Raw genomic sequence first — 12,503 nt, 5'->3', positions numbered from 1 at the left:
CTGCCGATCGACCATCGGTTGGCGCGTCGTCGTCGAAGGATGTCCGATCGATCACCGGGCATGTGTGGCTTCCCATTCGTGCACCTCGTCCAAAAGACGCCCACCAAAAACAACCCCGTCCTAATCAATCACACCTCAGAATCGGGAGCATTATAGGTGATGCGCTCTAGTACAAGAAAACCCCATGATGCTCGAGCAGATAACAAAAACATTGCAGGCGAGTGAGGAAAGGGTAGTGCAGCACACTAGGATTTTGATTGTGACGCGGATGCGGGCCGAGTACTCCATACTTAACCGGCAAACCACAGCATGTGGTGGCCACTATAAGCATGAATGATCATCAACAACTGACGTGACATTGACCGGTTTTTCACCTGTCGGGCACAAGATCAGCCAAAGACAGCGATCATATCTATCTGCATATAAAAGAATTGAGGCCATGTTTATTTCCAAAAAAGAAATCATGTTATCACATCAGTTGGACATGGAGTATTAAATATAGGTGAAAAAACCAATTACACAGATTACGTGTAAATTACGAGACGAATCTTGTAAGACTAATTGCGCCATGATTTGATCTTGCAGTTTTCTAGCGAAATCTATAATTTATTTTGTTATTAGACTACGTTTAATACTTCAAATATGTATCTGTATATCGAATGTGACAATCAAACCGAAAAATTTTCACCAACTAAACGCTGAGTTTCCTAGCCTACTTTCCCCCCTGGATTGTTAAAGAAACCTCAGATACGACCTAAAAACAGTGTATGGTCCACATCGATCAGGGGATTCATTCACCTAATCTGTACCTGATAAGTAGGTTTTTTTAGTTGTGGTGGGAAGGAGACCGAACTTGTTGATGATAAGAATGACCTGTTTTCTGATCTAATGAATGAATGGTAGGAATTCCTTTTTGTGGGAAGACCTTTTAGTTAATTTTTCAATCAGTCGTTGATTTCCTCGTCTCATGCTGTCAACGAGACAATGATCAGATATACGACTGCTCTGTGCTAGTACATGACTACTTTTTTTCTGTATTTGTAGGAATGAGAAAATAAATCGAAAAAGACCAAGATTGAATCGTTAGGTCCTCATTTTTTTTTCTCAAGATTGATCGGTGCCGAATTTCTAGCGACATAAATGCAGTTGAAGATCAGGACCGAATTAACGAAATGACCGAATGTCCATCCTTATGTATTTGACGCCAAATGAGGTCACGCTGTCGGGGTTTTTTTTCCATGATGTTGGGATATAGTTTTCGATGGCTAAGACATGACTCCTCTTTGTATGATGCAAGGTAATAAATAGTGTTAGTGACAACGGTCTCTATTACTATCATGAAGTTATGGATTAAAAGTTGGAACTTAGCGGCCGCTATTGACCAAGTGAGTCGTTATAATAGTCTATTATTAAACATGAATACTTAATTCTATTTTGGTGTCTGATTTGACTTAAATAATCTTGTCGCCTCATCTTTTTGCTTTACTTATACTTATAAGTAAAAAAATTAAAATTTTAACCTTAAATTTATAGTTAATTCTATGATTTTTTTATCAAAATTTATTTTTTATCTTATTTTTAGATCGTTAAGAAAAAATATATAAAAAATTATTTACAATTTATTTTTTTTATAAATATATCGTTTGATTTTTTTTTAAAAAAAACAAAACAATCGCCCATGCAATTAGTAGGCCTCGAGATAAAGTGATGGATACTACAGTACTCGTATTATCTTGGGGCTAGAAGCAACTTGTGAGACTAGTTGAGCCGGCGGCCGGCGGTCGGGGCAGACGAGACACGCATCACCAGGCCACCATTCGTTCGTACGTCCTCTCATTCAGACACCAAAATGGTGGTGCACCCAATGGGGCGCTAATTAGTGGCCCGGGAGGGTCACGTGGTCCTGTAGGCTGCTCTGTGCCGGAACGTCTCTGTACGTCGCTTCGTGCCCATAGATACGTGCGTGCACTTGTAAGCCCACGGAGACTATGGTCCCGGTCCCGGGCCATTTGTTCGCCGCCACACTACGTGACGGTCTCGATAACGCGAGGACGAGATAGCGAGGGTGAGTCACTGAGTCGAGGGAGAAGATCGATCGAGCAAGATACAAGAAGATGGAATCGTTGGGCAGCAGCAACGTCATCGAGGTCGAGAGCGCGCCGGACACGGTACAGTACACCGGTCTCTGTCCTGGACCGAGTGGCTCGGGGGGAGTCCACAAGCAAACGACGCCACCTCACCTCACGAGCGCGCTACCCACACAAGTAGTCACCACGTGACATGCCTGTCGCTCGCTTGGCTCTCGCTTTTGTTGTTACCTGGGCCCTTTCAGCTAGAGGTGGTAGGATCTTCTGCGCCACTACCCTCCGGCACTCGTGCGCCCACACACACACGCTGCTGTTGGTGCGCTGGTGGCACCTCCATCCGTCTCTCACATGCTTACCAAAGCAATTTTATGCTGGCGGGCAGAACAGAAAAGAGCAGTGACCTATCAGGAATCTCTCGAACCGGACGCCGGCAGAGCAGATTCTTGCTTGCAAACCAAGCGAGAAGAGAGAAGAAAAGGCGGGGAGAGTGTCGGTACAATGCGGTGCGGGCCAGATTACCCCAGCCGGAGAGGATAAACCGAGGATATGCCTGTGTGGCGTGGCAAAAATCGAGTTCCATATTCACATAGAATCGCAGGGTGATGAAGCACATGATTCTTGAAGGGAGAGCGAGCGATACAGAACGGGAGGACGACTCGACGAGTTGATAAGGCACGGTAGCGGAGGAGTGAGAGGGTTCGAACGAAAATGCCAGAACGAATCGCTATCGCCGCCTCCTTATCATTTCGTTTTCACCGTTTGCTTATAGGAGGAGGAGAACTGGTGGTGGAATCGATCGACAGCAGCAGCAGGGAAAAAGGGCTGTACTTTACGAAGACGGTCTGATCGGTCGCTGTAGGTGACAGCCACGCTTTGGTGGTGCGTACATACGTGTGTATTCCGGCCGGCGAAGCAAATCAGATTATCGTTATCAGAGGTTCATGGTAGTTGACGGTTTAAGAGAGGATAAGGTGTAAATGGTGTGTCTGGGAGAAGACAGACTCCAGAATGCAGTCCTCATCTGAGGAGCTTGAGAGTTTATCTAAAAACCATCGAAAGATTCCAGAAAAAGCTCACTTTTTTATGATCTTAATTACACAAGCAGGGTTCGGTATGCACAATAGCACTCCCATTGCAGGGCGTTCTCTCAAGCAAAAGCGGCAAACAAAAAGCTTAAGAAAGAGAGAGAGAGAGAGAAAATAAAAAACAGAGGCCAGCGACCTCCTCCTCTACCGCTGCATCGTACTCGTATTTACAAAGGCGTACAGACAAGAAACCGTACTACGGTAGTTGGATACGAACTCTTCAGGTTGGCTGCACAGCATCGCGGGATCCTCCTCCACTCACGATCCACGGGTGCACTGCATTATCCAAATCCAAAATAAGAAAAGTTGCAAAATTGCAGGCAGATAATTGATCAAGAGGAAGAACCATGCGTTTCGAGGAAAGAATTTTTCAGGTGTTAATGTACAATGCAAAGAAGAGCTTACTCAGGACTTGCTCGGCGGAGAACCTCCTGTAGACGTCGCGGCACATCATCCGGCGCATCAGGTCCTTTGCCGCCGGCGACACCCCGGAGAACAGCCTCGGCGGGAACCTCAGGTTGCCCCGCAGCACGGCGGCGAACACGTCGGAGGCCGTCTCGCCACCGAACGGGAGCGCGCCGCCGGTGAGGAGCACATACATGACCACCCCGGCGCTCCACACGTCGGCCTTCTCGCCGTACTCGCCCCCGGCGACCACCTCGGGGGCGACGTAGTGCGGCGTGCCCACGAGGCCCTCGGCGCTGCGCCCATCGCCGACCCACGCGGCGGACCCGAAGTCGGCGAGGCGCACGCGCGGGGGCCCGTCGGCGGAGGCGTCGAGGAGGACATTGTCCGGCTTGACGTCGCGGTGCGCGACGCCGCGGCGGTGGCAGAGCGCGAGCGCCTCGGCGATCTGCGCGACGACGGCGGCGGCGTCGGGCTCCGGCACGGGCTGGCCGCAGCGGAGGCGGACCCAGTCGAGCAGGTCCGGGCCGGTGCAGAGGTCCATGACCACGTGCGTCCACTCGCCGTCCTCGTACACGGCGTGCACCTGCACGACCCCCGGGTTGCCCGCGGCGGCGAGCTGGGCCAGCTTGGGCTCCAGCGCGGCGAGCGAGCGGTCCAGGTCGTCGGAGAGGCGCGAGCGGTCGACCGACTTGACGGCGTAGGCCTCGCCGGTGGCGCGGGAGGCGCAGCGGTGGACGACGCCGAAGCGGCCGCGGCCGATCTCGTGGCCGATCTCGAAGTCGCGTTTCAGCTCCTCACTCATAGCCAGGCCTGATCTGTTTCGGTTATCTGGCGATCTTTTCGGAGAGTTTAGTTTGATCCACAGGAGGGTGGTCGACGATTTAAGGAGAGCCGGCCTTTTTGGCCCCTGCCGAATATTCGGATTCCACAGCGACCGGATTTGGTCTAGTAATAGGATTCTTACTGCTCACTCCGTGCAAAGAAAAAAAACTTTATTTTCTACCTTTCATATTTTTTTCTACCTTTCATATAGCTATATAAAGATATCAAACACAATAATACCTTTTGCTTTCAAATAAAATTCAAATTATTTATGTCGTTATTTTTAAATCTTAATATATTTATGTCTTATTTTACTGGACCTAAGCTTTTTTTTGAACAAAATATAAAGTTTTCCTAGGACAAACAGGTGCAGTCGAAAATGAAAGCTTTTGTAGCTGTACATGTACTTTTGCTTATATGCTAAACTTTAAATTTAAAAACTATATTTTAAAGTTTATTTTATGTTTTTATCGTTTATTTTTAAACTTTAAATTTAAAAACTATATTTTAAAGTTTATTTTATGTTTTTATCGTTTATTTTTAAATCATTATGGACATATGTATAAAGTTATACCTATAAATTATTCTTTTTTACTTAATAAGGTATTTTGTTTTTTTCTTTCATGAGAACGAAACGAGGAAACCGAAATCTTGTAGGACAGATGCCGTGCTATATTGTACTAATTCTCCCGTGGATTGGCAAAAGGATTCATTACCCGAAAGGACAGGGTGTCGGGATAAAGATGATTTGGTGATCCAATTATTTGTTTGGTTCGAGGAAGTAGAATGAATTTGTATAGCCCCTATCAAATTAATACACAATATAAATTAGTACACAATATAAATCATAAAATTTTCAACAATTTACACTACTATCTCCATTATAAATACACATGGAAAAAGAAAAAAAATAAAAAGGAAAAAAGCTCGGTTGGATTTGCTGCCGGGGGGCTTGCCGCCGCCGCCTGCCCCCGGCCGCTGCCGCCGCTCCTCCCGCCCGCGGGGACCTCACCGCTGCTCCCTCCTCCCGGCCGCAACACGTCGTCGTCGTCGTCGTCGTCGTCGTCGCTCGCCTCCAGTACTCTTCGCCGCTGCTCCTTCCTCGCTCGCTCGCCAGTGCCAGCCGCTCCCACTCGCCGCCAGCGCCCGCTGCTCCCTCCTCGCTCGCTCGCCAGCGCCGTCGGCTTCCTCCTCGCTCGCCCGCGCTCGTCGCCCGACTCGCTCGGGCGAGCAAATCCGGGCAAATCGACCAGATGCATCCATCCAGCATCTGAGGAGAATATCATCCGACATGGACCGCCCTATTCCACTTCCGTCCACCAACCAAACACCTAAAAAAATAAGCTAACATATCTTGTTCATCCAAAATCCTCCGTCCAAACACATCACAATCCGATTTCAAACAACGTTGATAAAGCAATCACAGATGATTCGGCGAATATTTGTGCTCGACGTACAAATTTCATATGTACTCCCGCGCTGCACTGCGCCCATCATTTGTCCTCATCAACGCTAGCTGGCCGTGTCCTACGGCGCCACAGCGCAGTACAACACAACTACCACGTGGAACGAGGCCACTGAATCAAGGCGACACCTATCCCGTTAAGCACGCACCATCATACATGCACCCTGGGCCCTCGTCCCTCCCCGTTTACCCCAGCTGCCCCCCGCGTGTCGATCTGGTCCGTCGACGGCGAGGCCACCTGGAGAGGTGCGACGCGAACCACCCCCGCGGCGGCCGGCGGGGAGGCCGCGAGATGAGATGGCCGGCTTGTCCTCCTCGCCGTGAACGGAGGGGACCACCTGCCTGTTCCGATAAGATAACGTGGTTATATATAAATAAGCTGCCTCGCCCTGGGCCTCCAAGGCATCCATCGGACTGTCACTACCGAATATTTGCTCGACCACTTGCAGAGAATCTGGTTTATTTAATTGGTCTAATTTATTTCTGACAAATACTGCTTGCTCCGTTTGAGAGCGTATTTTCTTTTATTAAAATAGGAGTTTAAACAACAATTAATCTATTGGAATATATTTTTGTGAATAAAAAACTGATTTTATTATATTCATGTATCACATGATAAGTGATATATTAATATATTAATTTTGATCAAAACCTTATCCTAGCAAAATAAAATATTTCTTATATTTTTTGAAGTGAAGCGCACAGCGGCAAGTGGCTCAGTGTTGGTCTTAGATTAAATCTGGTATCTACAACTATCTGGAGTTGGAATATAGGTAGATATGGAGATCATTTTTGTAATCACGGTACGATGCTTTTGGCCCAGTGTTCACTAGTGCTGTGATGCTTTTCTGCTGTGTTAGGTGATAAAGTTCCCGTGCAAAGGCTATTGTACCGTACATGCCCTGTAATATCCGTTTTGGCCAAGAAAGAAAGGTTCGGTCATTTTTCAGTTCAATATTCCAGATCAAAGTATTGGTGGATATATTTCCTCTGCACACTAGTAAAGCATTGATCACGTTAAGGACTCTACAAAGGCCTGATCACTATATGCATGTAATGATCATCGCCATGTTTTAAGTCCAGTAGAGACCTGCCATCCCAGTAACATAGGCGTTGTGAACAATGGAGCAAACAAATAGTAGTGAGTGCTTTATATACAACAAGATTTACAGTGCAGGTATGCCAGTTTGATGTCAGTTGTGGACGACGAACATCATCGGAACCTATTTACACTCGATTGACATGAAAGAAAATGGAATCGCTGTGTGTACACCATCATTCGTTTCTTGTGTAAAACAATAGAATACAACATGGATGATGGACATATGATACATGAACTAAATCAATCGCGTGGTAACAGAGTTAACGACTAAAACAAGAAACAAATGCTTCTAGTTCTCGAAACATTTCTCTCTCTCTGACCTTTGTAGAAAGCTGAGATAGCAAGATGCTCTGAAGAGTATGTCATAAAAGATGCTAGCACAACACCACCAGCAACCATCAAGCCTAGCCTGACATAGAACATACATAAACTTATTAGATACTGTGGTGGAACAAATTAAAGATTTCCTACATAGCATCCTCTACATCAACTGTCAAATGTATATAGCTACATTTCTTGGGAAGCAACTCAAGTTCTTTCTTAACGTGAATCAACGTTCATATGTTAGTTCCACTTAAGTTACAGACTTCATAAGCTAGAAATATAATTCAGGTTATGTACGCACACGTTCCTTTTCCGGTAGCCATTATAGGAATGCCAAACGAGGACTTCTTTTACTTATATATACAAGAGCCGTAACTAGTAACCATTACCTTCTCAACCTAATTTCTTCATACAATCATACTGAAGGGGGATAAATAACAGATTAGTTAGGTTTCTTACTTAGCAAATAGCGCAGTCACACCCAAGAGAGTTGGTGACAATACAGTGACAATAGCTATAATTGCCATCACTATCCAGTAAAATGTTGCGTCTATGTCACATTCAGACGTATTGTGGTGCCGGCCTGCAACAGACCAAATTGTTAGTTACCATGAAGAAAAATGTTCTGCAAAAAAGTTATAAGCTTAACACACCTGTGATCATGTGATTTTCTGACGAATCCAAGCGGCTATATCCCACATGATTTGCACAAAGAATTCCCCATCGATATACAAAGCGGAGATAACTTCCAAATAATAAGAAGAATGACACAAAGGTCCACTCGAACATCAGTAGCAAACCTGTCCATGGCATAATCTGCTGTGGGATGATAGTGAAAGCAAATGCAAGAGAGACACCAGCAGACACAAAACTGGCTAGCACAGCAATTGCCCCAAAATAAGAAGGTAACCTTGAGTGCGTCCCATGTGATAACTGTAGAATTTTTCAGAAAACTTTAGGCCAACAATGTACGATCGTCAATACATTTTGTAGAAGGTAATACAGTAAGATATAACAAGTCAAAAGCCATGACTAAACTTTCACATAGAACATGATATCATCCTCCTGATGCAGTTTTGTCCAGTAAAATGACACATTACTAAAATTTGCAGGATGAACAACATCACAGTATATAATGGCTTTAAGCACATATTCAAGATGATAATAGATGGTATATTTGTTGTCATATTTATTCTTAAAGGTGATAAAACTTGTCGTATAAATAACATTCAATAACATGTAAATGTAAGGTTCAAGCGTATAGCCTTAATAAATACAAGAGAAAGTTATATTGGATGCTTAAAATTCTAATATTTAGCAGTTGAAGAGGAGCAGAGAACTAACTCTTTGATCTGAATTGGCAAATGCAGATGAGGAAACACCAGCAGCAGAATAGGATGGAAGTGCCTCATCAGACTTGTATTTGTAGCGAGCTCTTCTGGCAAATGCACACAGAGATCTTATACTTAACAGGTCCTTGTTAGTCTGTATTTAACACCATGGAATCGAAGTATATGAGAAGGCAATAACACTATGTATTGTGACCACAAAATTGAAAACTGCCAGCTCATAGCTACGAGGAATGTTGTTTTACCTGAAAACATGATTGGTAATAACCAAATAACAGCAGTAGAACAGGAAGGATGAACAGAACTTTAACCACCAGCTGGTCATGAGGGTTTCTACCCCCACCAGTTCCTGGGAGAGACTCTTCAAGTGTTTGCCTAACATCCTGAGCATAGCTTTATTACTAATCACATTGATTTATCTTTAGTGAAAAATAGCATAAAAAGTGAATAACAGATATATGAAATGGTACATTACCTGCCACACTCCTACAGGTTTAACAAGCCAGGCTGTCCACCAGTCCCATGGTTTAAGGGGACCCAGTGTGTAATGAATGACTCTAAGTTCTTTTTCATCAACCATCCACTGCAGCAGAAGTTATGAAAATATAAGGTCCAGATCCAAAAACCATGCTACAGATGTCACATAAAAAGTCATTTTGAAGGATATCTGATAGGTTCAGCTTTCTACTCTCATAAGCAAGAAGAAACAAACTAGTGCGAAGCACAACTAGAACACACATTGGACTGTAGTGTAAAAGCCCTACTTCCATAAATTCAAATACCAAATTGTGCTAGTATTGTCTGAGACAACAAATTAAAACATATGTACACTGTAAGTTGGTTGCATATTTGTAAAACACAGCTGGACTGTTTAGTTTTATGAGGATAGGATCTAAAACTAACATGAAGCACAATGCTTAGTGCCACCGAGGCACTAGTCTCCTAGTGAATACAACAAAGTGCGTCAATGCAGTGCTACTTGAATGGACTCTGTTCCTGAAGCATACTCTAGCCAGCTTTCATCAGCAGAAAACATCAAACTAAACTGTCACAAGCCCCATTTCCTTGGCCTTTTTCTTGCACCAAGTTTTCTGAAAAAGTTTTAATTAACAAAGATAATACTTTTGTAATAATCAGTCTGCATGATGCTGTTGAAGTGAAGAGGTTCGTCAAATAACCATCTTAGTTTTGACAAGTAAATCAAGTATGTGCTGAATGCAGTGATTCAACTAATGAATTACAGAAGTAAACAGATCATATTGAAATTAGAGTGGTGACATTGCCAACATAAGTATTACCTTATTGGCTAGCATGTAAAGACCAACATCAGCATTATACAAGGTAGAAAGCCGTTGAGTCTCAGGTTCAGGTGTAGAAGGATTGTCTGGCTCATAAACATGTGAGTTGGCGAAATCAGCATAATATGAATTCAGAAAGCCTTGGTCACCTGCATGAATATCCAAAATAAGATTCAGAAACAGTAATTTAAAATCGCTAACAAGGCTAAAGGCAGTGAAATTCAGCCTGTCCTCCTAAGAACAGATCCTCGCAAAAGCAAGGTAAGTTCTCTAAAGGGTACAACAAGTCTAAAATGCCAAACAGAACTCTCTTTTAAAAAAATCAGACAGTACTATTGTTGTGAAGTTTAAATGTTGCAGAATACACTCACAGAAGTAAAAATAAAAACAACAGTTTGTACTGCATACAAAACATGGTCCCCGAAATTCTTTGATAGTTAGGCATGAATGAGATCTGTGGGTCCCGGAATGTTCAAAGTAGTCTACCAACAGGTTCTGTGGCATCTTTCTGGCCAAGTACTAAAGATAAGACAAGGTCGCATACGACATGTACAACTTACATTAGCATATGGATGAGGAAGCTGTTAATGTATATAAATGTGATGGTGTGTGACAATGGACTGTTAATGTATATAAATGAATTCAGATGTATTTGCAAATAGTGGTGTGCATGTGTCTAGCACCGACAGCAGCACGGACTTTAGCTAGTTTTACAATGGCTTATTATACAAGCAGTTAAGCAGTATAGAGAATTACTACCTGAGGCAAATATACCTAATTAATCTTTTATACAAATAGGAGTAAACCGAATCTTAGTCTGTATTACAAATAATTTTTCTTTGTGTGAATCGGCATGCCTTTAGAAGCAAGTGAAGGGAATACATAAGCAATTACCATTTTATTAAGATAGACGTGGTAGTGTTCTGCAATCAGTTTGTACATTCAGAACAGTTGACTGAATAAAAAAGAAACAAAGAACCAGCATGCCCTTCTCATAAAGTATTACGTAAAAAAGAGCATGAATAATAAGAAAGAAGTGCACTGACCTCCAGTGTAAGAAGGTAAACTGTCTATTTGGCGCATCATATCCTTGAAAACAGTTTCAGATGGCTCTACAACCATCACTCCAGAATTCATTCTTTCAGAATGCTTCAGATTGCCACAGAACTTCCCACACTTGAAAAGATCCTCAATACTTTTTACAACCACAGTATCGGCATCAAGATAAACAACTGGGAAAACAACAACCTTTTAAAACAATGAACACAAACAAAATGAAAACAGTGGATGAACATCCTTTTAAAAGAATGGAAGTGTTAATTGAACTATACCTTTTCTGTAGCTTGTCATGTTGAATATCTTAAGCTTGGTATAGACACCCCAAAACCTCTTTGGCCTCACTTGATTAGGATTGGCTAGTAAAGTTATATGTTTCACGATCCAACCATCAGCCTGAAGTGTATGGCCAGATTAACTGACAGATTATACTTGTAAGGAAAAAAAATGTGAGGATAAAGCTAGCTATTTTTTTTTTTGAAAAAAGGCTTTGAATACAGCTAGCTATCACCCACCGGATGTTTGTCATGTAACTTACAAAATGGTGCAAAATGCAATATTAATTCACGCATTGTATTACATGTTGGGTAAATCAAGGAGAATGCAATATTCTAGTGTGTTTTTGATAATTCCTCTGCACGAACATTTCTTAGCCGTGATAAATTTCGGACAACAGAGATCGAAGCGAGCACATTTGAAGTTAGCCATCACTCCATGATCTCCATCAGCTCTCCGTTATCTAGTCCCATACAACTTTACACACATCCAAAAAAAAAAAGTATAGCAAAGCTACAAGTAAATTTAGTAATTCACTCAAGCATTCAAAATTCCGGCCAAATTCATCCGGTGAGATCGTTACGCATACCTGGAGGAGCTTCCGCGAGTAGTCAGAGACGCCGTCGGAGACGAGCACGACCAAGTCCCGGCGCGTGCCCGTGTCGCGGATGGACTTGCCCAGGACGCGCACGCCGAGGACGAACTCGTCCCCGTACAGCAGCGTGACGTAGGCCTCCTCCGTCGCCGCCGCCGCCACCCCGGCGAGCAGCGCCGCCGCGGCGAGGGCGGCCACGAGGGCCAGCCTGGGCCGCGACCCCATCGGGGGAACCCACGCACAACTCCCGACGCGCCCGGACGGGATCCCTGATCTCTCAGCCTCTCACGCGCGCCGCGCAGCGGACGAAGACGAGGCTCAGCCGCCCAACTCAGGCCAGACCAGGCCGGATTTCGATGCCTACGAGGACGGCGAGCTCGCCCGCCCGCCCGCCGTGGAGATCAGCTTGCTCGGTCAAATACTCCAACGAGTCGATCCAACTCGGACTCCTCTGGCGGCGGCGCGGCCGGCCGCCCGTTCGATCGATGGCGATTGGGACGAGACGGGAACACGTGGCCGCGCGCTCCATCGGATCGGACGGACGAGACGAGCTCGCGGCGTCAGCTCATCGCGATCGTGTGGCTCCCCGCGGAATCTCTCGTGGACCGGGCCGGTGGAAACCGTTCGCAGGCGAGG

At 44.6% G+C, this 12,503-nt stretch overlaps 2 protein-coding genes across 2 annotated transcripts; both read right to left on the bottom strand.

The window, feature by feature from the left end:
* Nucleotides 1-3,107: 3,107 nt before the first annotated feature.
* Nucleotides 3,108-4,499, bottom strand: LOC102710202 (phosphoenolpyruvate carboxylase kinase 2-like). Its single transcript, XM_040523436.1, has 2 exons — nt 3,578-4,499; nt 3,108-3,448 (listed from the first exon to the last, which is right to left on the bottom strand). Exons 1-2 carry the CDS (start codon nt 4,380-4,382, stop codon nt 3,393-3,395), a joined length of 861 nt encoding a protein of 286 aa, XP_040379370.1. The 5' UTR covers nt 4,383-4,499; the 3' UTR covers nt 3,108-3,392.
* Nucleotides 4,500-6,992: 2,493 nt separating this feature from the next.
* LOC102709922 (inositol phosphorylceramide glucuronosyltransferase 1-like) lies at nt 6,993-12,295 on the bottom strand. Its single transcript, XM_006653538.3, has 10 exons — nt 11,862-12,295; nt 11,272-11,392; nt 10,987-11,172; nt 9,941-10,089; nt 9,118-9,225; nt 8,888-9,025; nt 8,638-8,778; nt 7,947-8,226; nt 7,753-7,876; nt 6,993-7,378 (listed from the first exon to the last, which is right to left on the bottom strand). The coding sequence occupies exons 1-10, from the start codon at nt 12,090-12,092 to the stop codon at nt 7,237-7,239; spliced, it is 1,620 nt and encodes a 539-aa protein (XP_006653601.1). The 5' UTR covers nt 12,093-12,295; the 3' UTR covers nt 6,993-7,236.
* Nucleotides 12,296-12,503: the final 208 nt, after the last annotated feature.

The sequence above is a fragment of the Oryza brachyantha genome, chromosome 4 (genome assembly GCF_000231095.2).
Source record: "Oryza brachyantha chromosome 4, ObraRS2, whole genome shotgun sequence".
Classification (NCBI taxonomy): Eukaryota; Viridiplantae; Streptophyta; class Magnoliopsida; order Poales; family Poaceae; genus Oryza; species Oryza brachyantha.
The sequence above is the reverse complement of the archived record's forward strand: the minus strand, read 5'-3'. Positions and strand labels throughout refer to the sequence as shown.